This window comes from Simochromis diagramma, unplaced genomic scaffold (assembly GCF_900408965.1).
Source record: "Simochromis diagramma unplaced genomic scaffold, fSimDia1.1 OVJJ01000565.1, whole genome shotgun sequence".
Classification (NCBI taxonomy): Eukaryota; Metazoa; Chordata; class Actinopteri; order Cichliformes; family Cichlidae; genus Simochromis; species Simochromis diagramma.
In genome coordinates this window covers 3,247,962-3,275,710 of record NW_024387304.1, presented here as the reverse complement: position 1 = coordinate 3,275,710, position 27,749 = coordinate 3,247,962, and the positions used below count along the sequence as shown (strand labels likewise).

Here is a 27,749-nt window from a genome sequence, read left to right as displayed (position 1 = left end):
CTACAGTAAAAAAAAAGCGTGGAAGACCAAGATATCGTCAACATTTGGGCCCTATACACTTACAATACATATCTTTGTATAGATAATTCCATGATTAGAAATTTTCTCTCTGGATCTATAACCCTGTTGAGTACTGTGAAATTAACACTTTTATGTATTAAAATTACTATTCCCCTAAAGATATAGCAGGCTGAGAACACATTAGGAAACACAAGTGTTTTAAATTCATCTGTAGCTGTGACAGGTCTGTCTGTAGTTTTTTTTGTTTTGTTTGTTTTTTAAAATATATTTAACCTCTTATCCTTAACCTCTGGCTCCAACAGATTCCATGTGACAAACCTTAGTGTGCCCATAGCTAATGTGTAGCTAATATTGCTCACTGTGTGTGATGCTTAAATGAATGAGAATAAAAGACATACATCACTCAGGAAAAAAAAAGTGTAGCGAGAGGTTCCACAAGGGTGCAATATGTAAATGAGAGTGGTTCTTGTTGTTGCCTGATTATGTGTGTCCATAGTAACTTATATGAGCAAGTATGTGTGCGCTTTCTGCTGTTATTATGCCCACTACGCTAGATACATGCACTTCTCAATCAGAGTTTAGATACTGCTGATTGGCAGTCTCAAATTCCTGGATATCTTTTTATATCCTTTTCCTGTTTTGTAAAGTTCATCTATCTTCTCCTGGAGATCCTTTAATAATTCTTTTGCTTTCACCATGCCCCCAAGCCCAGAAACTCACTAACGTTTTATAGACATACACTTATTACAAGCAAACAGATCACAGGGGAGGATAGCTACCTTTAGTAGTCATTTAAACCTGTGTGTGTCAACTTGTGTGTGTCAACTTGTGTGCTTTTGATTGTTTTCTGTTGTCATTATGATTTATGTTTTTCATATTGTTAAACATCCTGCAAAACAACCTGACAAAACAAACAACCTGATTTAATTTCTCTAAATCTGAAAGTGGCTATGCAGCGACATTCCCCATCCAAAAATACCATTGTGTGAAAAAATGTTTGCCACCTTTCTGTTTTTCTGTATGTTTGTCACACTTAAATGTTTCTGATAATTATAAAAATGTAAATATTACACAAAGATAACGCAAGTAAACACAAAATGCTGTTTCTAAATGAAGGTATTTATTATTAAGGGGAAAGAAATCCAAAATTATATGGCCCTGTGTGAAAAAGTGATTGTCCCTAAATCTAATAACTTTTTGGACCACCCTTAGCAGCAACAGCTGCAATCATGTGCAATAACTGGCACTGGGTCTTTTACAGCTGTGGAGAAATTTTGGTACATCTTTGTAGATTTGTTGTAATTCAACCACCTTGGAGGGTTTTTGAACATGAACTGCTGAGAAGCTGTGGCCATGCCACAGCATCTTGTCCTGATGCAGAAAGTGAGCTTCAGCTTAAGATCACGAATAGATGGCTGGAAAATCTCCTTCAGGATGTTTTGGTAGACAGCAGAATCCAGGCTTGAATTTACCAGAGGAAGTCTTCCAGGTCATGAGGCATTAGAACAGCTCCAGACCATCACACGTTGTCGATGTGCTCTTGGAGTAAAATTGGTATTTTGAGGTTTTGTTCCCTGCACCTTCAGGTCGGGATATGGGGCTTGACTGTCCTCTGCACTTATGTGCCGAATGGCGGTTCAGAGTACCCAGCCTTCTTGGAGTCCCTGGGCAGGGTGCTTGAGGATGCTCCACCTGGGGCCTCTGTTGTCCTACTGGGAGACTTCAACAACAGTGAGGAGTGACTGGGAGGAATGGCCTCACAGATCTGAACCTGAGTGGTGTTTTGTTGTTGGACTTCTGTGCAACCACAATTTGTCCAAAAAGCTGTCAGAGCAAATACAGGAATATCAGAATTGGAGGAAGAGACCTAATTTATTTATTTGCAGATGATATAATATTCTTATGACTAATTTGAAAGATAGCATCCCTAATCTCTAAATCAAAATTAATGTTTCTTAATGAGGAAGAAAGAAGAAGGCCTGTTGTGGCCAACCTGTTTAAAACAACTATGGTAGGCTTTAAATACTTCAGGCATCAGGATCACCCCAAACCTCAAGGACATAACCTCAATTAATTATGACCCCCTTGTAGAAGAAGTCACAGAAACGCTAAACTGATGGTTAAATCTAACCAAAATGTTTATATTATTTCCAAACACTTCCAAATCATTTTCTGACAGTTTAAACAAACTATTTAACCAATTTATTTGGAGTAATAGGAAGGCAAGGCTCCACCTAAAGCTACTTTACCTGCCCTATGAAAGAAGTCTCCAAGTCCCCCGCCTCAGACAGTATTATACGGCTGCCAAACTAACATCAGCCACCCATTATTTTTGCCCAACAACATCCTGGGTCAACATTGAGCAAGAATTTGTTCTAGATCTTCCCTTAAACACTTTTCTATATTCTTCAGACACCGAGATATTAAAAAAGAATACAACAAACCCATCCATCCATCCATCCATCCATCCATCCATTCGCTTCCGCTTATCCTTTTTCAGGGTCGCGGGGGGCGCTGGAGCCTATCCCAGCTGTCATAGGGCGAGAGGCGGGGTACAACAAACCCATTTTTGAAAAACACAATTATAATTTGGCATGCAACACATAAAAATTTCGGCAATCCTCCAACGCTTTCGCAATTCACTCCTATTTGGGGCAATGAAAAGTTTAATCCTGGTAAAAATGATGGAGGATTTAAAATGTGGAAAATTGAAGGGATTCAAAAAGTTAAAGATCTATATGCAGACAGCATGTTGCTCACTTTTGGTCAGGTCAAAAAATATTTAATACCCCCAAAGCACTTCCTTAAATACTTACACACATAGCAGACAGGTCTGGCTCAGATCTGGTATCAAGCCGGCACTGCAGGCTGACTTCCGGCATGATAAGATGTATGTCATCCAGATATGGGCCAGGCCTGTCTATGTAATGACATGCCATATCTGGCTTGATTGTGGTTTGGTTTATGTGGCCCAGGCCCATAGAAAACAGGTGTGGCCCGGATTCGACATCAAGCTGGCACTTCTGACTGACTGGTGTCACGGCAGGGTGTATGTCAACCAGATGTGAGGAAGTACTCAGTTTAGAGAAAGTGTGTGATTGGGTGAATGTGGCATGTTGTATAGAGCACTTTGAGTAATCTGGGAGACTCGAAAAGCACTATATAACAATCAGTCCATTTACTGTGCGAACAGAGTTTTGTCATGTTACTTTTGCACTATTATGTTCCGACACATGTTGTTATTACATGGCTTGATTGAGGTACACATTAGGCTGACATCTGGGACCAGAGCTGAAACGGTTCTGGGCCAGCACAGGGCCAGCAGTGTGTCTACAACTGGCGTTGTGCTGGCCCATGTGTGGGCCACATCTGGCAAACCTGATTTGGGCCACCAAAGGGCCGTCATGTGGGCCCTGTGTAAGCAGATTGTGTGGGTCAGATCCGGGCCATACCAACTTTGCTATGTGGGTACAATTGAAAAATTATATGTCATCAAAAATGCAACAGATTCCTGACCTTCCACCATTACAAAAAATACAGGAGGTATGCATTGAGAATACAAAAGGGAAGGCTTTCTTTCTATGTATTATAACTTATTGATGCTTTCCTCAGCCAAAGACTCAGCCATGTTAGATGCATGGAGAAGGGATAATCCAAGAGGACATAGATGAAAATGATTGGAACCAGTCTTGCTTAAAAGCACAAAAACAAACAATAAACATGCGCTTTACACTTCTCCGATATAAATGGGTCATGAGAACCTATAAAACACCCATCAAGCTCCATCATATGTCCAATCACATTTCAGACATCTCTACTAAATGTTAAGTTGAAAAGGGAACTCTTCTCCATGTGAATGTCCTACAATCCAGGAATTTTGGAAAGATGCAATCAAATGTCTGTCTGAAATGTTTAAGGTAAAAATCCCTTTAAAAGGTAAACTCTGTGTACTTGGAATATCCAAGGGAATTTAAACAACTGGCAAAACAGACTAAATTACTGGACTATGGACTACTTAAAGCCAGAAGAGCCATTGCACTATGTTGGAGGAGTATGGATGCTCCCTCCATGGGACTCTGGAAGAAGGAAATTGCAGACTCTCTAGGCCTGGAAAGGCTAACATATATTGCCAAGGGCAAACAATTGGACTTTATGAATATGTGGAAGCCATACAAGGATATGATAGGGAGTGGAGGTGGAGGCTGTTCATGAGAAAGAAGGAAAAGAAGAAGGGTTTGAAGTGTGGATGGGTGTGTGAATGTGAGGATGTTCAAATATTTGTTTGTATTGTATAAAAGAAAATTTCAATAAAAATATATGACAAAAAATATAATTTCTTAGAACTTGCATAAATTGAAAATTATCAACATGTTACATTTTAAGTAATAGAGTGAATTGAGATTAATTCATTAAAATTGGGAATTGTTCATCCAGGAAATATTTGCAGTGCTATGCCTGTTTCCTTTGGCAGCCTCAAGGCTTTTTGAATGATGATGCTGTAAAGCTTGGGACACCTACAGTGGTGTGAAGTCCTGTGAACAGTCCCTGCAGACTGTTCACAAAGCTGAGGGATCTGGGACTTAACAGCCGTCTGTGTGAGTGGGTGTTGGACTTCCTCACTGGCAGAACTCAGGTGGTGAGGGTGGGCAGGTGCTTCTCCAACAGCATCACCATCAACACAGGAGCACCTCAGGGATGTGTCCTCTCGCCACTGCTCTACTCCCTCTACACTTCGGACTGTGTGGCCACCCATGGCTCCAACACCATTGTGAAGTTTGCTGACGACACAGTGGTGTTGGGTGCCATCTCCAACAACGATGAGGCGGCCTACATGGATGAAGTGAAGAATCTGGCATCGTGGTGCCAGGACAACCACCTCCAGCTGAACGTCAGCAAGACCAAGGAGCTGGTGGTGGACTTCAGAAGGAGTCAGCACAGAGACTACAAGCCCATTATCATCAATGGAGCTCCAGTGGAGAGGGTGCAGTCCTTCAAGTATCTTGGTGTCCACATCTCCTCAGACCTGACATGGGCTGCCCACATTCAGGTCCAGACCAAAAAGGCTAGGCAGCGCCTGTATCACCTACGACAACTGAGGAAGTTCAGAGTCTCTCCAAAGATCCTCAGGATTTTCTATACAGGCGCTGTGGAGAGCATCCTCACACAGAACATGACATCGTGGTTTGGGAACAGCTGTGTGAAGGACCAAAAAGCTCTCCAGAGAGTGATCCGTACAGCAGAACGCTGCTGCAGGATTGCTCTCCCCCCGCTTCAGGACACCTACACCAGGAGATGCCGGACTAGAGCAGCGCAGATACTGAAGGACCCGTCCCATCCTGGCAACAAACTGTTCCAACTTCTGCAATCTGGTAGAAGGTTCCGCATCATCCGGGCAAGGACAGAGAGACTCAAGAGGAGCTTCTATCCCCAAGCCATCCGTGCCCTAAACACACACACCCGCCCGCTCACATCATCTCACATCATCTATAATTGACTGAGACAGGACTCTCTTCCAGACACTAAACCAAGGAACAATGTACATTTCAATTCCTTTAATTTTAAATATGTTTATATTGTCTATCCTGTAAAATAGTCAGATGTCTATTCTTATTAATGTACAGAATTCACCTGCTTGCTGCTACTACTACTGCACATTCACACAGTGTATATACTATATGTCTGTATATATATATATAATGTTCTTCCTCTACCCCCCCCCCCCAATTTTTGCACATGTCGAGGAGCGTGTCAGGCTACATTTCACTGTGTGTTATACTTGTATAACTATGCATGTGACAAATAAAGAACCTTGAACCTTGAAAGAGTGTTCCCCCTTCCTGATTTCCTAGTGTTTTGTCACACCTAAATGTTTCAGATCATCAAAAAAATGTAAATAAAAAAAAAGTAAATACAAAATGCAGTTTTTAAATGAGCATTTCACTGATTAAGGGAGAAAAGTCTTCCAAACCTACCAGGTCGTGTGTAAAAAAGTAATCGTCCCTCTTTTTAAACCATTAATGGTGATTAACCACTTTTAGAAAGCTGAGTTCAGTTTCACTAAACAAACTCGGGCCTGATTACTGGCAGACCTGTTGAATCAAGAAATAATTTAAATAGAACCTGTCTGACAAAGTAAAGCAGGCGAAAAGATCTAAAAAAGCACAACATCATGCCATCTAAAGCAGTGGTGGCCAACTCCAGGCCTCAAGAGTAGGGATGGGTACCGGACACCGGTTCTGACATAAACGGTAGTAACCAGACCGAAAAGCAGCGCACATTTCGGTGCTTTATTTCGGTGCTTTTTTTCCCTGAGATGTCATACACTTTGGATTCTAGCCAATCATTTTATCTTTCCAAGGATAGTAAGCGGGCCCAGGTACGTACATTCTTTTAGAGCAGAGCTACAGATTAAAAATGCCCAAGGTGAAGCGGTCAAAGTCTGGCTGTACTTCACAGCAAAAGTTGCAAACTCAGCAGCCTGCAACAAGTGCTTTAAGGTGATACTGTGCAAAGGAGGTAACACCTCGAATCTGATGAAACACCTGGCGACGTATAGCATTTTGTTAAAAGCCGAGAAATGCGCCGTATTTGATAGCTTGAGTGATGCCATAAATCCCCTATAGTTGCAGAAAAGGCTAACACTGTTATCTTTTTACAAAAAAACAGCTGAACATGAGAGGTTTTTGGACCAATTTTGTGTTCTCCATTCTTTAAGCACCGGTTCGAGCACCGGCACCGTTTCAAAAGTACCGGTTTGGTACTGGTATCGGATAAAACCTAAACGATACCCATCCCTACTGAAGAGCCTTGAGGTCCTGCAGGTTTTAGATTTGTCCTTGATCCATCACAGCTGATTTAAATGACTAAATTACCTCCTGATCATTCTGGCTTTACTACAGCACAAGACACTTTAACATCTTACCTACGCTATGTACACTAGCTGTAAATTTCAAGATTGTTCTATTTTATCTTAATTTATAAAAAGTATATAACTCACCCACTTGCACATAATGTCCTCTTTGTATATACTCATTCACTGTATATAAAGTTCTCTCTCTCTTTTTTGCATAGTCGAGGAGCGTATCAGGTCACATTTCACTGTGTTGTACTTGTATAACTATGCACGTGACAAATTGAATTGAATCTTGAATCTCAGTGCAGTGACTTCAGCAATGGAGGTCATGAACATGGTCCATTTGGACTCAGTGTTCCCGCCAGGTCTGTCCAGCATCCACCTGATCCAACTCACCACTGGGTGGTGATCAATTGATAGCTCAGCCCCTCTCTTTACCCGAATGTCCAGGTCTGGTGATATGATTACAAAAATCGATCATCGACCTCCAGCCTAGGGTGTCCTGGTGTCACGTGCACTTATGAACACCCTTATATTTGAACATTGTGTTCGTGCTCTATTGCTAACACAAACAGACAGAGGGCAGCCCTGCCTGGTTGACTGCTGTAAATTAAAGGGTTTTGACATGTTATTGTTAGTTAAAACTTGCACTGTCTGGCTTGTATACATGAACCAGATCCATTTGAGAAATGTTTCACCCAGTCCATATTTGGGGAGCACCTGTAAGAGATAGATCCATTCTATTCTATCAAAGGCTTTGCATGCATCTAGTGATAACAGTGGTGTGTCATTATTGTTTTTCTCATACAGTACATTGAGGACACGTCTTCTATTGTGATAGCCTTGTCTCGCTTTAACAAAACCTTGTTGATCGTCTATTATCAAATTAAGCACATATTTATCCAATCTCCTATAAAACGCTTTACACAAAATCTTTGTATCACAACCCATAAGACTGATTCCCCTATAAGAGGATGTTAACGGAATGTTAACGTTCAAAATGTTTTCTTTAGTTGTCCTCTTCATAAAATAGTATCAGATTGTGTACTTAAGATAGACAAAGTAAGGAAAAAGGAGATGCAGGTTTGCACATACATTCACATACTCACACACACCAGATACAGAACTTGTAAACAATCTCTGATTGAACATTTGCATTTACTTATCAGAAATGCCTCCTCCTTCCCTTGAGCAAAATATTTGGAGGGTGTTAATCCACATCACTGAGGAGTAACTAGTCAACGCAACCTCACTAAAGCCCCATAAATCAGAGAGTGTCTACTAATCATATAAAGGTACTAATTTGTTCCATAATAAAATAAAGTTTACCCTTGATAGTAAAAAATAATGACTTAATTAAGGCTCAGCTGTTAGTATAGATCCTAAAACAATTCAGATTAAACTTAGAACGAATATGCGCTTTAAAATGCCCAGTTATGTTGTATTAATTCAAACTCAAGATTTTATCCGTCTCTTGTCAATGACTCTGTTGCTAATCAGTTATGTAGGAGCAGGAGCTGTCTCATTAAATGTCTTAAAGGTTAACCTGTTGTTTAAGTAACTTGTCCTTTACGACTTACTGATCATGGGCATCTTCTCATGTGTCCTTTGGCAGATTCTTATAGAATTTTTCAGCTTCTTGAGGTGTTGAGAAAAGGTGGATCTTTCCATCGTACAGGATCCTGGGCCTATAGGGGTTGTGCTGGAATCCATGGAAGGCATTATTATCAATATGCAGCTTGACAACCTGGTAAAAATCCCCATAGGATCCTAACCATTTCCGCAGACAGATCCTATGCAAATGTGATCTTGTGTAATTTGTTGTTTTCTTGCTTCCCGATATACCAGTTCTTTCTCTTGGAATTTTAAGAAACCAATGAGCACCGCTCTGTTCTGTTTCCCGGGGGCTAGCGTGCGATGTATTCGTTCCAGTGTGAATGACTTGTCAGGCGCTAGCCCCAGCATTTAGGTAGCATGTTGTTAATTAAGTCGAAGAGTGGTTGTTTCCCCTCTGCTTCCTCTCTTATGCCAAAGATGCACAAGTTCTTTCATTTTACTCGGTTTTCTAAGTCATCTGTTTTGGCTTCAAGAAGTAGGATTCTTTTGATAGTTCAGTGATGTTTCTGTTTTTTTCAAGTGTGCTTTCTACCTCAACAATGCAAGCCTCAGCCTCCTCGATATGAACCGCCTGGTTCAATATGTCTCAGATTTGATTTGAACTCATCCAATACTTCATCTGTGTTGTGTGCTGGGTTTGGTGCAGTTGTCTTAGTGCCTGTCTTCTGTCTTCGGGAAAGATTTCACACTGTTTGACAGATGAAGCTTTAGACATTTCAATGCTGTATATTCCAAACCACACTAACAGCGTACAGTTTGTACGCTGTCTTAGTAGCAATCCCGCTTTGCTGCCATCTTAAGGCTGGGCCACATGACCCCATCCCTATGGTATATCTTTGTTAATATTGTCATTTAAGCTTATCATCAGATAATGAAGAAATTTTACAGCTGCTCAAAACCTGTCATATCCACCTTAGCCTTCACAAATAGCGTGTTGTCTTTAACGTACAGAGCATTTTGGGGAGTTTGCAGCATATTGTGGGAAATAAAGCAAGGAAATCCAACAGCAACATTGGTCTGGGATTCAGGAGTGGGTTGTTGGAAGCATTTGGTGGTAGGGTCAGGTCTGAAGCTGAGACTCCGATGGTTAGAGGCACCACTTTGGTCCAGAACAGAGAGAGACACAGTCTGTCTGAAAGGCCATGGCAGAAGAGTGTCAAAGTCTCCAGGCATGAGGACTACATAAAGTGACAGGTGAGTACCTCTTCCCTCCCCATCCCCATTCAGATAGGCTTTAATGGCCATCTTGTATCCACAGCGTCCAGTGTAGAATGGCATACTTGTCAGGCATGACAGCTGACCATTGGCCTCTGCCCCACTCCTCTTCCCAAAGTCTTCAATTTTCCAGATCAACTTCCCATCATAAGATGTCGCTTCAAGCTCCTGCAGGTGCTTTTTATTGAGATTAAGTTGAGCAGCATGAAGATGTAGGAGGCCTGAGTGACGCTTTAAGTTCTCCTCCAAGGTTCCTGGTTGAAGAACATAATAAGATCATTTAGCGAAATCCTGAAATATTCTTTACTGTCTAGACACGCCCAATCATTGTTGAATTATTTTACTGTTCATTTAGTTCAGAAAAACAGACTAATAACCACCAAGGCTGGATTAACCTTTTCCAGATTGTGATTATGAAGATAACTGTTGGTTGCAGCCTTAGGATCTTACCTCATTTCTTTTATGTGTTAATGACTTTATCCAGAAAGTTTATAGTAAATGAGCTCAGACTAAACTACATCCATAAAAGTCCATAAAGGGTCCTAATCTGGTGTTTTAAATTTCAAAATCAGAGGCACAGAATGTTGGAAGGAGGACAACTGATATTTTTCTTCATTTTATATTGCATCAATGCAGAAATTACTCATTGTTTCAATTTACGATTAAGAACGTTTTTCATGTTCTTGAAAACATGAAAGTAAAGAAAGTGGAGAACTGGAACCTTCTCTTAACCTTGTTGAGACAAGTGGTGGATGGTGAAAGATATTATTGGAGGATCGTACCAGACTACTTGACATTGTCTAGCTACAGTCTCTGTTGCTAAATGAAGACAGCATATTTCATATCTGACCAAGTAACAATTTATTAATACAGGGAAGACGCTGTTACATTTACTTAGGTAAAGAGGTCTGAGGTTCAGTTACCTAGATGCTCTCTAAGGGCCTCAACTTCAGACACTTCCTGCATCACAACATCCAGAGACTTCCTGAGCTGTGCAAGCTCCTCCAGATGAGGACGAAGCCCCCGAGACACCTGCTGGAGGTCCAGCTGGACAGAAGATAGGGTATCCTCTTGCCTTCTAAGAGTTCTCTGATTATACACAGACAGACATGGGTACAGTGGGGTAATTTGTGTGTTTATTTACATCAAATGTAAATAAAACATTCTCTAAATTTTATGGTAGTTAAAATTAAGAAAGACAGAATATAATCAACAAAAAAGAAAAAAAAATTCCAGAAAAAAACATTGTTATCTGGCATCATGGGTAGATAAAATTGGGTATTATCAGCATTGCAGTAAAAATGAATGTTATACCTTTTAATGATACTGCCAAAGGGAAGAATGCATAACGTAAACAGAATTGGTCCTAGCACAGAACCCTGTGAAACGTGTGAAGAGGTCTCTTCTTTTACATGAACAAATTGGAGTCTAGTACATAGATATGTTTTAAACCACTGTAGTGCAGTGCCTTTAACACCTACAGCATGGTCTAATGAAATATTATGGTCAACAGTATCGAATGCTGCACTGAGGTCTAGCAGGACAAAAAGAGAGATTAGTCCATTTGTAAAGTTCATTAAAGCTGTTTCTGTGCTGTGATGAGCTCTGGAACCTGACTGAAACTGTTCAAATAAATAAGTTATGTGTCCAGCAAACTTGCCTGAGTGGAATTTTCTCATTTGTCTTTGAACCTGGTCATGAGTGAAAATGATAGGTGGGGGAGGGGTGTCAGGACTTTTACCCAAAGCTATGGTGCCATGTGGAGGGGGAGGGAGAGAGAGTGCTGTGGCTGTGGATTGCACACTGACTACAAGTAAGTCAGTAGGAGGGTGAGCATTTATGGCAATGTTGAGTCTGTTGAAAAACAGATTCAACTCATTAGCTCTGTCCTCACCGCCCTGTCCTCTGTCCTCAAGTCTTGTGACTCCCTCATCTTTAGAGGCCTTACTCACTCAGAGGAGAAGACCAGTACCGTTTAAAGATCCAGTATTGGCTTTCATACAAGAGACCTGGTTTAGAGCTCACCAATTTATCAACACTAGCCCCTATCTTACCTCTAGAGCCTCTATCTGGTATAATAAGAAAATATTAATTGGTAAGAAACCGTTCAGGTGGGAGGCTTGGTTTAGGGCAGGTATCAACCAGGTGGGGGATTTATTTGGGCAAACTGGCATGAAATCATTTGTGGAAATCAGACAAGAATCTAATCTGGATCCAAGGGAAATTTGGAGGTTTTTTCAAGTTAGACACTGTATTAAAGCCATTTTGAACAATAACCCAGACCCTCCATCTAGTATTCAGGAGGTGTTTGCAGCTCCTGGTATCAATAGAATCAGAGCATCCAAATTCTATGGGATCTTCAGAGAGGCGCACTCTCCCAATTTGGAGGGGCTGAGGCAGTGCTGGGAGAAGGATCTGGGAATTCACATTTCAGGGGATAGTTGGAAGAAGCTGGCTTCATCATGGTATGTTTGCTCACGTGAAGCACAATCTCAGCTTATCCAATATAAATTGCTTCACAGAAATTACTGGACTCCCAGTAAGCTAGTCAGGTTGAAGCTTGCTTACACTGACACCTGCTGGAAATGTCAGGAGGAAGCCGGGACCTTAGTTCATGTTGTATGGATGCCGGAAAAATTATTATTTGTGGGACGGGATCATTAACCTTGTGAATGATCTTTTTAATCTTCACCTTTCTAAGTCTCCAGCTTTGTGTGCCCTGGGTCTGTTACCTGACAGCAGTATTCTCACTAGAAGACAGAGACTATGGGTGCGTTTGGCTTTCATACCAGGCTGCAGGATAAGGCACTGGAAGTCATCCAGCCCCTGTTGTTTCAGGGAATGGTCTGAACAAATGTCCAAGATGGCATTATATGAACAGGTTACGTACAGAGTTAAGGGGAGAGAAGATATTTTTGATCAGGTTTGGGGTCCCTTTTTGTTGTACATCGACAATGTCTCTTAGATAATGTGATACGTTGTTTTTTTTTCTTATTTTGTTTTCCTTATGTCGTTGTCATTGTTGTTGTTGTTCTTTTTCTTTGACAGCCAGTAGAGGAAAGAAATTGGTCAAGATCGAGTTTAGTTTCTAGGCACCTGGGTGTTCTGCCCCTTTTGTTCTTGTTTTTGCTGGTGTTTCCCAGTAGGCGGTTTCTTATTTTGTTTCTTCTGGGGTTTTTTTTTCTCTTTTTTTATTTTGGTTTTCTTTAGCTATTGTTAGCTCTTATTTGTTTGTTGCTGTTAAGACGGAGAACTGACAATATTATTACTCCCGTTGTATATGTGTATATGTTTCTGTCCATCTAAAACATGAATAAAAAAAAAAGAAGATAGTAGCCATCCAAAATTCTACTTCTCTTTCTTCTGAAAGACTAATTATTATTATTATTATTATTATTATTATTATTATTTCCAATGTAGGTGAACTGAGAGTTAAAACAGAGTATGCTTAACATGTTCTACTAATTTGAATTGTTCTACTCAATTCAATTTTAGTTATATAGTGCTAAATCACAACAGTCACCTCAAGGTGCTTAATATTGTAAGCTTTACCTTACAATTTTAAGCACCTTGAGGTGACTGTTGGGAAAACCTACATCTACACCAAACGTAACAGTTGTCTTATTCAACCAATGACTATTCAAATAGTGGGCTTCCAAAACAGGTCAGCAAGTCAGCAAAAGTTATGGCTGAATTTTAAAAAATCCACAATGGAAAGAGATTATTTAGCATGAACCTCAAACCAAAAGTGAGATTTTGAATTCTAGCAATGGTCCACTTTGTTTTCATTTTTCATTAATATCTAACATTCTTTGTCAAAAATATCTACCAGCCCACCTCTGCACATGTCCAAACTGTGAAAGTCTGCCATCAAAGAGACTGGAGGCCTCCAAAAAATGCTGATGAACTTCTTGATAATATTTGGAGTGATCTATGCATTACACCTACACTACTATAGTTATCCCAAGGACTGAACACCGCTGTAATCATTCCGAGTACAGGGGTCTGGAAGCTGGTTGTCATAGTACTGGGTCTGTGAAATTTTTTTAAGTTATATTATTTGAATTATTGTTTTCTGCTTGTATTATATTTATATTTATAGTTCCTAGTTTCTGTTTTGTTTCTGTGCCTCCCCTGTGTTCCTGGTGTCATGCATCTATTGAAGGTTTAGTTCTGTATTCTTGTTCTCTTTATTTTGTCTACGTGTGTTGTATGCTTAGTTCTGAGTCTTAGCACTCTGTCACTATGTCTTCCCTGTGTTCCACATCTAGTTACTTTTGTCTCTGTGTTTCATGTTTCCTTTGTTCACGGACACAGACTGACAGACTGTCAGTCTGTGTCCGTTTCATGCTTCCTATTTTATTTTGATAGTCCTTGTCCTGTGTTCAGTATGTTGAGTTTAGCTTCCCCTTTGTCTCATTATGTTTGATTATTCCCTGCTCTCCTCCTGTATCTGAGTCCCTCATTACTAAATACACTCCCTTGTGTATTTAAGCCCTGTATTTTCCTCTGTCCATTGTTCCATCATTAACAATGATTTATGTATCCTCAAACTGTGTGTGGCTGTTTCAGAGACTGAAACTCTCCCAAGAGGCTGAGCTTCTCACCTCAGCAGACTCTGGACCCTTTCAGGCTATGCAGTCTATTCAGCCACGTCCACCATCAGCAGAGAGCTCAGCAGAGCCATCTCAACCTCCTGCAGCTGTTTCCACCTGGGAGCTCTGCCAGCCTTCTCAGATGAGAGCTAGGGTGAGCCGACCCAGACACCTTCATCATCGGCTAAGAGCTTGGGCACAAACAGCCCCAGCCTCCTCCTCTGTCAGCCGAGGGCTCAAGCGAGCTCATCCAGCCTGCAAAAGACTTAACATTTCTGCAGGCCGAGAAGCATCCTGAGCTGACTTTGTGCCCTGCGCAGCTCCAGTTAGCTTCGCCTCACCCAGAGGTTTCCACACCTGCTGGTTTGATGTCTGTTTCCACTGGAGGCTCAGGAGAGCTGCTCCAGCTGATTGCGGCTTCCAAGCCACCATCCGTCTCCGCCGGGGCCTTAGGATAGTCCGCCCAGCCATCACCTGCTCAACTGCCAGTGGCTGCCATGTCACCTCCAGCGCAATCACCAGCACAACCATCTGCAGGTGCCACACCACCGCCTGCAGCTCCATCACCCATAGCTTCCATGCTGCTGACTACTGAATCATCAGCTCAACCACCTGCAGCTTCTACGCACAGTCTCCCCCATCTCCATCTCCACCAGAGGTCAGTGCGCCGTCTGGTCCTGCCTCATGTGGTCCTGCCTCATGTGGTCCTGCCTCATCTGGCCCTGCACACCAGCCGTCTGCCAATGGCTGCCAAGTCGCACCGACACCAGCCACTTTCCACACCAGCACTTTCTTTGCCATCATGGCGGCCTTAGTTTTGCCTGTACCACCGCTGTTTCCCACGCAGTCGGCCTCCGAACCTGTTTTGCCACCGCTGCTGCTTCCCACATGACCCCCAGAACTGTGTTTTTCTCTGTTTTTTTCTGAGGAAATGATTTTATTTTCTTAAATAATTTCTTGAATAATAACATCACATTGTGTTATTGCCGGAAACCAAGAAAATGTCCAGGTATTTGACTTTTGTTTAATTCAAAAGACTGCTTGAAAATTGAGTTTTTCTAAATTGGAAAAGTGACTCTATTGTGCTATTCCTTTTAAGTTATAACTTTAAGTAGCAGGAACTGAATATTTTTTAATTTATATATTAAATGTGCTAATTTACATCCAGATCAAACTGGGTTTGTGCCCCAGAGGTTTTCCTTTTTTAACGTTCGGAGATTGATGAACATTATGTATCATAGGCATTGGGGGACTTGCAAGATCGCAGTACTGAGCTTAGATGCTGAAAAGGCGTTTGACCAGGTCAAGTGGGCCTATATGCTTGGGGTACTGGAGAAGTTCGGTTTAGGCGAACAGTTTATATCATGGGTTAATATGCTATATAGACATCCCACTTCTTCCATTCTCACTAACCAAGATAGATCAGCGCCTTTTTCTTTACACCGCAGGACACGACAAGGCTGCCCTTTGAGGCCTTTGCTCTTCTCAGTTGCTATTGAACCTCTTGCAGTAGACATTAGGAATGAGCCCTCCACTGACCCTGTCCGATTGGGGAATATCAAGCACTACATTTCTTTATATGCGGATGATGTTGTTTTGTTCTTGTCAAATCCTGAGTGATCTGTTCCTGTACTATTGGATCTGGTGAGGTCATTTGGTGAAATCTCGGGTTATACAATTAACTGGCAGAAGAGTGAGTTTGTGGCTTTGACTGCAAACCTGGAAGTTGAGTTTTTGAAAACTTTGCCTTTTAAAATTACAGATAGATTGAAATACTTGGGTGTTACTTTGCCTAAGGATCATAAATTGATCTTTAAGCTGAATTATTCTGCACAAGTTGAAAAACTGAAAAAGGAAATGGAGGGCTCTCCCTATTTCCATGGTAGGTTTCATTAACATAATCAAAATGGTTTCTCTCCCTAAATTCTTATATCTATTTTTATATATTTTTGCCGACTCAGTAGTATTACCATTTGTTTGGGGCTTTAAAACTCACAGGATATCAAAAGTTCATCTATGTAAATCCAAACTTAAGGGGGGTTTGGTCTGCCACGTTTTCAGTCTTATTATTGGGCTGTGAATGCTAGAACTCTTGCTTACTGGCAGGAAGAGTACAAAAAGGTCATGTCTGCTAATACCCCGCCCCCGGGTGGTTGTAGAGAGTGATGCTCTTCTTCTTTCGTCTTCTAATCCGCGAACCAAGGTCAATAATTTTATAGTTTTAAACTGCGTTAAAATCTTTAGTCAGATCAAAAAAGGTTGTGCACTACCAGACACTTCGATCCATACTCCAATATATCGTAATCATGCATTTCCACCCTCATGTTTAGATGCCTCTTTTGAGGTCTGGACACAGAAATGTATATTTACTCTTAAAGATTTATATATTGATAGGCAATTTGCATCATTTACCCAGTTGCAGAACAAGTTCTCTCTCCCTACATCACATTTTTTCCATTATTTACAGATAAGAAGCTATGTTCGTCAGAGTATCCTCAACTTTCCATTTCTTCCGGAGGAGGAGCCAATTTTTAAGCTCCTTCTGAGCTCCCCGGCTTCTAAAAAGTTGGTCTCTGGTTTTGTGAATGGTTTTTCAGAGTATTTGACTTTTAAATCTGACTTTTTGAAGACAGCATGGGAGGAAGAGTTTGGTTTGCTATTTGGAGATGAGGTTTGGGAGAGGAGTCTGTGTAGGATCCATTCTTGTTCTATAAATGCAAGGCATCCATTAATTCAATTCAAAGTGCTTCAGAGACGTCATTATTCAAAAACTAATTTGCATAGGATTTTTCCTTCCATTAGTCCAATATGCGATCGTTATAAACTTGGAGAAGGCTCTCTTACCCATTTATTCTGGACTTGTCCCAAATTGCATAACTATTGGTTAAATGTTTTTCTGATATGTACAACTGCACATTAGAGCCACCCAATAACTGCATTGTTTGGATCCTCCTCTTCCCTTTTACACCTCAGCTCTGCTGCACAAACTACAATTCTGTTTGGAATGGTAATTGCTAAGAAAATTATCTTGGCTCTCTGGAAGTCTGACATTGTACCTCGTGGCTGGCAGAACTGATTGCTCTACTGCATATGGAGAGAATTAGGTATACATTAGAGGACAAACTTAGTACGTTTTTTAATGTGCGGCAGCCATTTTTAGATCATGTATTAAAACAAAGTCTTCTGATCAATAATTCAGTCTACCACCCTAGTGTTTTATTTTTGTATCTTGCCAGTGTTGAAGTAGTATCTTTGTTGATGCAGTGTAATTTTTTGCCTTTTGTTTTTTTGCCCTTGCTGTTGTGTTGTCTGTTTTTTTTTCTTTATATCAAAAATCTTAATAAACATTTTTTTTAAAAATGTGCTAATTTTATTGCAGTCAAAAGGTACGTGTCAAATGTATTCAAACTCTTGAAGTTCTGATAAGCTTCAACTTAAAAAAAATTTAGGTTCTGGTAACTTTTGGGGTTTTACAGTATAGTTGAACTTTAAGGGGCCTGTTTTGGGTTTAACCTCTTTGGGTTTAACTTCCAGTGTCCGCCGTTTTAAAGTGAATCTGGAAAGTATTTACAGTGCTTCACTTCCCTATATTGTCATGTTACAGCTAGGGATGGGTACCGGTTCTGACATAAACGGTAGTAACCAGAACATAAAGCAGCGCACATTTCGGTGTTTTATATCGGTGCTTTTTTTTCCCGAGATGTCATACGCTTCAGATTCTAGCCAATCATTTGTCATTTCACATACGTTCTTTTAGAGCAGAGCTACAGATTAAAAATGCCCAAGGCGAAGCGGTCAAAGTTTGGCTGTACTTCACAGCAAAAGATGCAAACTCAGCAGCCTGCAACAAGTACTTTAAGCTGATATTGTGCAAAGGAGGTAACACCTCAAATCTGATGAAACACCTGGCGACGCATAGCGTTGTTTTAAAAGCCGAGAAATGCGCCGTACCTACTACGGGTGGTTTGCCTGTTATCGGACTCGGAGTTAGCAACATCCCCCCAAAAACCCGGAGAGGAGAGTCCTGGCCCCTAGCCTTGCCAGTGTAGCAGAAATGATGATGATGGCAGCAGCAGCCGTTCTTCTCTGCAGGAGTAGCTTAATGTTGTTCGTGTGTAATTTACGTTGAGTACGCTAACGACGTTATTAAATTAATGCATGTAAGGTGAACTAGCAAACACCGTCGTAGTTACATGCGGCTTCTTGTTTAATGGCAGATACTCCCTTCACCCTGGCCAAAAAGGCTAAAATGACCAAAGAAAAAGTGGAAAACAGCTAAACATGAGAGGTTTTTGGACAAAGTTTCTGTTTTTTTCCATTGTTTAAGCACTGCTTCCAGCCAAGAGTGATACCATAAATCCCCTATAGCTGCAGAAAAGGCTAACATTGCTATCTTTTTACAAAAAAAAACAGCTAAACATGAGAGGTTTTTGGACAAAGTTTGTGTTCTCCATTCTTTAAACACCGGTTTGAGCACCGTTTAAGCACCGGCACCGTTTTAAAAGTACCAGTTTGGCACCGGTATTGGATAAAACCTAAACGATACCCATCCCTAGTTACAGCATCATTAAAAATGGATAAAATTCATTTTCAGCCTGAAATTCTACACACAATACCATTAATGACAAAGTGAAAAAAGTTTTCTTGAAATTTCTGAAATTTAGTAAAAGTAAAAAACAGTTGTACATAGGTATATGCAACATTTGCTCAATACTTTGTTGCAGTACTTTTTGAAACAATTACAGCCTCAAATCTTTTCGAGTATGATGCAACAAGTCTTTTTTTCTGCAGTTTCTTCTTTGCAGAAAATCTCAAGCTCTATCATGTGGGGAGGAGGGATGGGGAGTGTCAGCGCACAGATCTCTCTAGAGATCTGCAGTCAGTTTCAACCTGATCTGTCAATCAGGTTCGAAGTCTGGTCTCTGGCTGTACCACTCAAGGATATTTACAGAACCGCCTCTGTACATTGCTGCATTCATCTTTCCCTAAATGATGAATAGTTTCCCAATTTCTGCTGTTGAAAAAAATCTCTATAGCATGATACAGCCAACACCATGCTTCACTGTAGGAATGGCATTGGGCATTGAGTCTGAGTCACAGCCCTTTGCAGCATGTCTTCCCCTCTCTCTCACCCTTTGCTTTCCTGTTGATTTTTCACTCTCCCTATCAAAAAAGCCAATTAAAGGCCAAAAAACTCTATGGGATGTTATATAGACAGTGTATTTCCAAATCATGTCCAATCAGCTGAATTGACCACAGATCAGATCAAGCCAGTTGTAGAAACATGATCAATGAAAATAGGATGTACCTGAACTCAATTTTAAATGTTATGGTTTTGAATACTCATGTAGGTGTTATATTTCTTATTTTCCCTTTTAATAAATTTGCAATAATTTCAAGCAACCTTTTTTTACTTTGTCATTAGGCAGCATTGTGTTTAGAATTTTAAGGTAAAATATCAATTCAATCCTATTTGGAATATAGCTGTAATATGACAAAATGTGGAACAGCTGAACTGCTGTGCATAGTTTCCAGATGCACTGTAAGACAGAAAGTCAAAGAAGCTCCTCAAAGTTTAAATATAGCCATTACGAAAAAATAAAAGTAAAACTGAAATAAAATTCATCAGCATCATCCTGACTACAAATATGATAAAAGTAAAGACAGTATAAGGAGAGTTGACAAGTCAGATTGTAGCCGTGTTTTAACCTGAGCCATGGAGACCGCATGCTCATGATTGCTGCTCAGCTGCAAAAGTGGTCTGAATTGCTTCTGCAGTCCAGTAAGTAGCAAAGTGTCTGTCTGGACCTCCTGCTCCATTAGCAGCGAATCCTCTTGGAAAACTTCCATCTGAGACAGGGAGAGAACAGTCAAAGGTAAACACACAGCTTGTTGTCACATTTATCTCTTAGACATTTATCTTGTCATCTTATACTAAATGAGCTATGCTGGTAAGAAAATCTTGGATATAATCCTTTGAATACTTAATGTAACTTTTTCAAGTAAGAGTTTATTTTTAATAATATACTAAGTTACTTATAAAATCAGAATATTCTAAACTCTCACAAGAAAAGAAAAATATGTTATTGGAGAAATCTTGATTATTATTGTGAATTATGAGTTTTTCTGAAACGGAGCAGATTTTTTCATATTTCACATGCTATTCTGCAGGAGTCTACACATTTTAATTCCTTTAATAACTCCTGGACCACTGTCAACATGAGCTTATATGTGAACCTCACCGTCATGCCTCTAACCCAATGACTGCTGTTATATACAGTGGGGCAAAAAAGTATTTAGTCAGCCACCGATTGTGCAAGTTCCCCCACTTAAAATGATGACAGAGGTCAGTAATTTGCACCAGAGGTACACTTCAACTGTGAGAGACAGAATGTGAAAAAAAAAAATCCATGAATCCACATGGTAGGATTTGTAAAGAATTTATTCGTAAATTAGGGTGGAAAATAAGTATTTGGTCACCTCAAACAAGGAAAATCTCTGGCTCTCACAGACCTGTAACGTCTTCTGTAAGAAGCTTTTCTGTCCCCCACTCGTTATCTGTATGAATGGCACCTGTTTGAACTCATCATCTGTATAAAAGACACCTGTCCACAGCCTCAAACAGTCAGACTCCAAACTCCGCCATGGCCAAGACCAAAGAGCTTTCGAAGGACACCAGGAAAAGTATTGTAGACCTGCACCAGACTGGGAAGAGTGAATCTACAATAGGCAAGCAGCTTGGTGTGAAAAAATCAACTGTGGGAGCAATCATCAGAAAATGGAAGACATACAAGACCACTGATAATCTCCCTCCATCTGGGGCTCCACGCAAGATCTCATCCCGTGGGGTCAAAATGATCATGAGAACGGTGAGCAAAGATCCCAGAACCACACGGGGGGACCTGGTGAATGACCTGCAGAGAGCTGGGACCAAAGTAACAAAGGTCACCATCAGTAACACACTACAACGGCAGGGAATCAAATCCCGCAGTGCCAGACGTGTTCCGCTGCTGAAGCCAGTGCATGTCCAGGCCCGTCTGAAGTTTGCCAGAGAGCACATGGATGATACAGCAGAGGATTGGGAGAATGTCATGTGGTCAGATGAAACCAAAGTAGAACTTTTTGGTATAAACTCAACTCGTCGTGTTTGGAGGAAGAAGAATACTGAGTTGCATCCCAAGAACACCATACCTACTGTGAAGCATGGGGGTGGAAACATCATGCTATGGGGCTGTTTTTCTGCCAAGGGGACAGGACGACTGATCCGTGTTAAGGACAGAATGAATGGGGCCATGTATCGTGAGATTTTGAGCCAAAACCTCCTTCCATCAGTGAGAACTTTGAAGATGAAACGAGGCTGGGTCTTCCAACATGACAATGATCCAAAACACACCGCCTGGGCAACAAAGGAGTGGCTCCGTAAGAAACATTTGAAAGTCCTGGAGTGGCCTAGCCAGTCTCCAGACCTCAACCCCATAGAAAATCTGTGGCGGGAGTTGAAAGTCCGTGTTGCTCGGCGACAGCCCCAAAACATCACTGCTCTCGAGAAGATCTGCATGGAGGAATGGGCCAAAATACCAGCTACTGTGTGTGCAAACCTGGTAAAGACCTATAGTAAACGTTTGACCTCTGTTATTGCCAACAAAGGTTATGTTACAAAGTATTGAGTTGTATTTTTGTTATTGACCAAATACTTATTTTCCACCCTGATTTACGAATAAATTCTTTACAAATCCTACCATGTGGATTCATGGATTTTTTTTTTCACATTCTGTCTCTCACAGTTGAAGTGTACCTCTGGTGCAAATTACTGACCTCTGTCATCATTTTAGGTGGGGGAACTTGCACAATCGGTGGCTGACTAAATACTTTTTTGCCCCACTGTATGTGTACTGTTGTACAGTATCAATATCATTATGTAAAGTGGAAATACTTGTTTCTCCAGGTGGGTATTGCTCCTCAGGACCAGCAGCATGTGGTGATTGATAGCTTTGTCTTCATGAAGCTTGGCATCCCTTCTTTTACCCTGTGAATCATAGCATAACAGGAAAAAAGTCACTTGATCTTAAACGTCCAAGCAACCAATTTCATTATTTCATCAGTTGAACTAACCTGTACAGAGCAGCCAAATTTCTTAAAACAGCAGTCATTGTTAACTTCAGGACATAACTGTCTATGACTGGTCAGCTGGAAAGCAAGAAAAGAAAAAAATCAGGTTACTAGATGACTTTGTGGAATACTTAACTGATTGGTCAGCAATTCTTGGGGTCTGTATATGTGAATCAGAAACTGTTACATCAGCTTATACTATATATAACTACAGCAACAATGTCCTTTTAATAATTTTCACAATTTTAGACTCTGGTAGCACTATAGTGCTTTTTTTTTACTAAGCTGTCCACTGTTTTGTATATAAATGATGTATATACTGAATGCAGGGGATGGGATATACATAACTGCCAGTTATTTCAGATTGTGCCACTGACGTACAAGAGTTGCTATTTGAATAATGCGGACATATATCTTCTTGGTTAAAGTTGATCTCTTTCCTCACCCCCATCCTTCAGTGATACCCTTCTGGTTTTGTTATGATGTCTGATTTAGTACTAAAACTGAGAAAAAACTGAAACAACCAACCAGATCTGGTAGAATATTTGTGTACTACAGCTGGTTGTTTGTTTGAAACAGCAACAGTTAGATGATGGCTGTTCCTGCAGAGCTATGATGTGATTCAGAAGATGAGCTCACCTTGTGTCTGGGAACCTTTTGGGAACAGCCTTCAGGACAGTCTACCTTCACATCTGGACACAAGCTCTGCACATGATCCTATGGAGCACAGAGTCAACACAAAGTCACATCATAAATTTATACTTGTACTGTATTTTAAGAGTAAATTAGTTACACTTCAGGAAGAGAAGCATTCAATTAGATTTTTGCTGTGTATTTTCGTTGGTGAGATAAAGTCCACCCCTGAATTAAAGTGACACATTACAGTGTAGCAAATGAAATCCTTTAGTAATTAGTACCAATCCTGACCTGAGAAAGCTGGACCAAGAACAGCTGGAAAGATTTGGATCACCATTCTCAGTGGTAAAAGAAAAGGTGCAGTTGTTCCTCTTCTGTGCTGTTTCAGTGGACTTTACCTGAATGAGGCTGAGCTGGAACAGCTGCTTGCAGTGTGGGCAGGGTTCCCTGCGGTATGGACAGATGTTGGTCAGGTGTTCTTGCAAGTGCCTCCTCTGTAACACTGCAATGCAGCCTGTATTGGTGCATTGCACCTGCTCATACTGACATGACTTCAGGTGCTCCTGCAGGGAGTGAACAGATTACCTCAGTTGTATAGTTCTGAGCCAAACGTGACTTCAGCTATTTGAAAAACCAAAGAGTGAGATTGCAGTGGCAATGTCCAAAACTTCAATAGTCTTGTTATCAACACTAGCACACAGATTTTAGCTAAAAACACCATTCTCACCTTATTTCTGCTATGCAAAACATGGTGTGTCCTTGTGGGCCAGAGAGTCAATATGCATATTTAGCATGAACATCTAATCTATTAACCACGAGTTGTTAGACTACAATTTGCATATATAGAGTTTACCTGCAGATTGTTTAATGTGAAAATAGTCGTGCATGCTGGGGCATTGGTGCAGTACACTTCTAAACTGGAAATTTCACGTTTGCAGCAGTTATCCTGGAAAACCTGCATGGAAAAAATATTTCTTATAACTTCAACAAATCAAAAGTGCATTTTCAAACCAACACTGAAATTTTCAAACTAAAACTGACAACACCGTTTGCATGTGTCGTCATGTGTTGTCAGTGTATCTTTTCCTTCTGTGTCCAAGAGCTCCACTGATGTCCAAAAAAACATAGAACCATACTGTTACATTTGAGAGCATGGTCAAAGGAGCTTGCAAAGAAAAGCGTCTGGACTTCTTTAAGTTGCTTGAAGACGTTTCACCTCTCATCCGAGAAGCTTCTTCAGTTCTAAGGTCAAATGAAGAATGAAGAAGCTTCTCGGATGAGAGGTGAAACGTCTTCAAGCAACTTAAAGAAGTCCAGACGCTTTCCTTTGCAAGCTCCTTTGACTACGCTGACCTGGATGACTGAGAACCTTCACAGACATTTGAGAGCATGGATTTTCACTACCTTGAACACACACAGTCACTTCAATTCAATTTTATTTATATAGCACCAAATTTAAAAAAAAAACAGTTGCCTCAAGCTGCATTGTAAGGTAAAGACCCTACAATAAAACAGAGAAAACAGAAGAACCCCCCCCCCCCTCTTTTAAATTAGCTTTTTTTTTTTCTTTTTTTCTTTTATTTGTTTTTTTTAAAAAAAGGTCAAACATATCAGGTAAAGGTGGGTGTATAGCAACTCATTTTTAGTTCATTATTTGAGGCCCACTTCTTTCCAGTAGCAGGACACTTTATTTTCAGTTGTTTCAGTGAGAGACAATCCTATATATTATTACAATCCTGATTAAATTAAAAATCTTAATAATTAATTTTACTATGAAAATAAATGTTTCTATTAAAAAAAAGTTTGTTTTTCGTTTTATATGCTGTCAATTATAGTTCTTATGAAGAAATTCTGAATCAGTAAAAATTGGTATTGGCATGTCACACTTGGACCTGCCAAGAAAACCGTAAATGGCACAGCTCTAGCTTCTGCAGAAGCTAAAAGTCTGCCTGACAAATTACAGCTGCCCTCTGTCTCACCTCAGTTGGTGTGATCACAGTTTTGTCCACTGGGCAAACTGGGTTGGACGGTGAACTCTCCCTGCAACACCAAGCACAATGACCCAACCATACATTTTTTAAGGAGGACATGTTAAAATAAGTGTGTTTTAAGGTAGACTGTGTCAGTAAGGGTGCTATGTCAACCAGCTCATGTCTTAAATTGACTGAACTTTTTTAAAAGATGGACTGTAAGACCAATATGTTTAACTTGAACAGCTTTTCTTTTAGTTCTTTTCAATTTCACGTGTGTTTTTTGGGAGACTATATCAAATTTTTTACAAGGCTTGTGTCAGTATAAATGTGGTTTTATGTGAACTGTGCCAGTGTGTGTGCATCTTAAGGTGTACTAGCTCTTACAATAGTCCTTGGAGACAGTGGAAGCAGTAGATGTGACCACAGGAGTTTTGCTGGGGATTGAGCACCACCTCTCTGCAGATTGGACAAACAAATTCCTCCTTCAGCTTCAACACAAACTTTAACCTGTGCCTGATGGAAGCCAGCTCTGAATCCCAGGAGACTGTGGGGCCCGACAACCTCCTTCTGGATTCCTCAGACCCCAGCCTCGACTCTTCGGACCTCAACGAGTAGGTCTCAGAGGGAACGCTTGACTCCTCCGGGGATCCTCCCTGATTTGTATTTGCTGTTGCCATGAGCTTGCAAGAGGCCAGAATAAAGAGCTAGTACAGGTGATTGAAATATAGAAATATGATATAGAAAATTGTGCAGTGCAAAATGGCATCACTACGTTGGGGGTTGCCACAGTGGATCATCTGACTCCAACACACCCTATGCTTAGCATCCTCCTCTGTCACATCAACCCTCTGCATATACATCCATGAATCTTCTCTGTGGTCTTCCTCTTTTTGTCCTGCCTGGCAGGTCTATATTCAAAATCCACTGTCTCCATTTCTAATATATCCACTATTCCTCTTCTGCACATGCCAGCCTTGTCTCTCTAACTTTGTTTCCAAACCACTCAACCTCAGGTCTCACTACCATTTTGTAAATCTTTCCTTTCGTTTTCATTGGTATCACTGTCACAAATCACACCTGACACTAATCCCAACCCACTATTCTCTTCTTCACCTCTCTTGTCCACAATGCATTGCTTTCAATGGTTGCCCCCAGGTTTTTAAACTCATCTACCCTTACTATCTCTGACACCATAACATGCTTTCCCCCAAAGTCTGTAGCATACTGTATATAGTAATACATGTTTAAAAAAAAAAAAAAAAAAAAAAAAAAACTATAGGCAGAGCTTTAATAACAAATCCAACTTCTACAACGCATTAGGAAATCATAACTTAAAGTAAAGTATTTCGGATCAATCATCCCGTTATCATCAAAAGAACAAGACTGTACATTTCTAGGTGTGTGCGCACAGTTACAGCACACAGTGGGGCGTCATACACAGCACATGCTAATGATAGGTACACGTGAACTTTATCTTTGCCGCTACTATACTGCTATGAAACCGTAAAAACAACGTTGATTGTGCGTTAAATGTATTTAAAGTAAAAGAGACAGAGGTCGTTGTGTTGTCTGTGCTCAGTCTACTGGGGAATCCCCGCTGCTGCGTCTTTCTTTACATTTCAGCTCAAATTAATGCTCTGGAGGCCGTTTTACTTACTGCTATGCTTCTCTCAAACAACTTTAAGCACCTTTCGGATATTTAACGCGTTTACCCTCTGAAAAGTTTCGAACGCCAGATGTTCCCTCTGAGCACCACGGCTGATTTACTTTCATTTTCCACTGTGAGTCCAAGCTTCAGCGTTTGGTTTTCTTACCTCAGTAAGTGAATCTCTCTGAAGACATTAAAACACTTCAAGACAGCGATCCATGCAGTCCCAGCATGGATCAATGTTAATGATCGCTATTGATGATCCTATGATAGGCAGCGCAGCCGTAGCAGCAGGAGAAGGAAACGTTAATGCAGGAAGTGATTCAACAACCTGCTGCTGCCCGATGCTATAGGCCTATTGCAGCTCACACGAGGTAAGAAAAATCGTTTCATTCAAACTGTAATGAAAGGCAAGTTACAAGATTAATATCAACCACTGTTGGAAGAAGTACTCAGAACATTTACTCAGATTAATTCCAGTAATCTAGATTGATATGCTACATCACTCCAACGAAATACAGCGTACATAATGAAGTTGCAGTGCAACTCTAAGGGCTCTTCTCTTGAATCTGTCTGCTGTTACCGTAGGCTACTTTTTTTTTAACTGTTTAGTGAGATTTTTGCACATTTTTACGCTGGTGACACAGAACTATACCTGCCACTTACACCATTTGAACCTGGCATGTTGGCTGTCTTTGTGAAATTCAGAATTGAATATCAAATAATTTCCTCCGGCTAAATTTCACCTCAGCGGCTTGATTTTTTCATTAGAGCAAAGAGATCGGATCACAATGCTCTCATGTTGGCACCTTTACGCTGACTCCCAGTGTATTGTTTATAATTGACTTTAATATTTTATTGGTTATTTTTAAGTACCTGCTCATAGCGACATCCGGAACCTGTTGTTACCCAGTACTAGTAGAGATCTTGCAGACTCTGAAGGAAATCAGGTCGGCGGAACCCCGACTTAAAACACACCTTTACGTCAAGAAGTTTAAGATAAGGCCCTCTCTGACTTTTTAATTAGTTTTGAATTGTCTTTTTATTTCTTGCGTTTATTACTTTTGCTTTAATCGGTTGTC

General features: G+C 40.6%; 1 protein-coding gene across 2 annotated transcripts; it reads right to left on the bottom strand.

Annotated features, from left to right (window-relative positions):
- Positions 1–1,103: 1,103 nt before the first annotated feature.
- On the bottom strand, positions 1,104–27,749 carry traf5 (Tnf receptor-associated factor 5). 2 transcript variants are annotated; one of them, XR_005692012.1, is made up of 12 exons: positions 26,834–27,749; positions 25,404–25,699; positions 25,026–25,086; positions 23,900–24,001; positions 23,445–23,609; positions 23,050–23,127; positions 22,414–22,488; positions 22,235–22,327; positions 20,011–20,151; positions 10,630–10,795; positions 8,455–9,960; positions 1,104–1,845 (listed from the first exon to the last, which is right to left on the bottom strand). XR_005692012.1 is itself a non-coding variant. In XM_040004221.1 (11 exons), exons 2-11 carry the CDS (start codon positions 25,694–25,696, stop codon positions 9,374–9,376), a joined length of 1,761 nt encoding a protein of 586 aa, XP_039860155.1. In that variant the 5' UTR covers positions 25,697–25,699; positions 26,834–27,749; the 3' UTR covers positions 6,814–9,373. The 2 variants fall into 2 exon arrangements, 1 of the variants encoding a protein (XP_039860155.1); XM_040004221.1 differs by lacking the exon at positions 1,104–1,845 and having other exon boundaries at positions 6,814–9,960.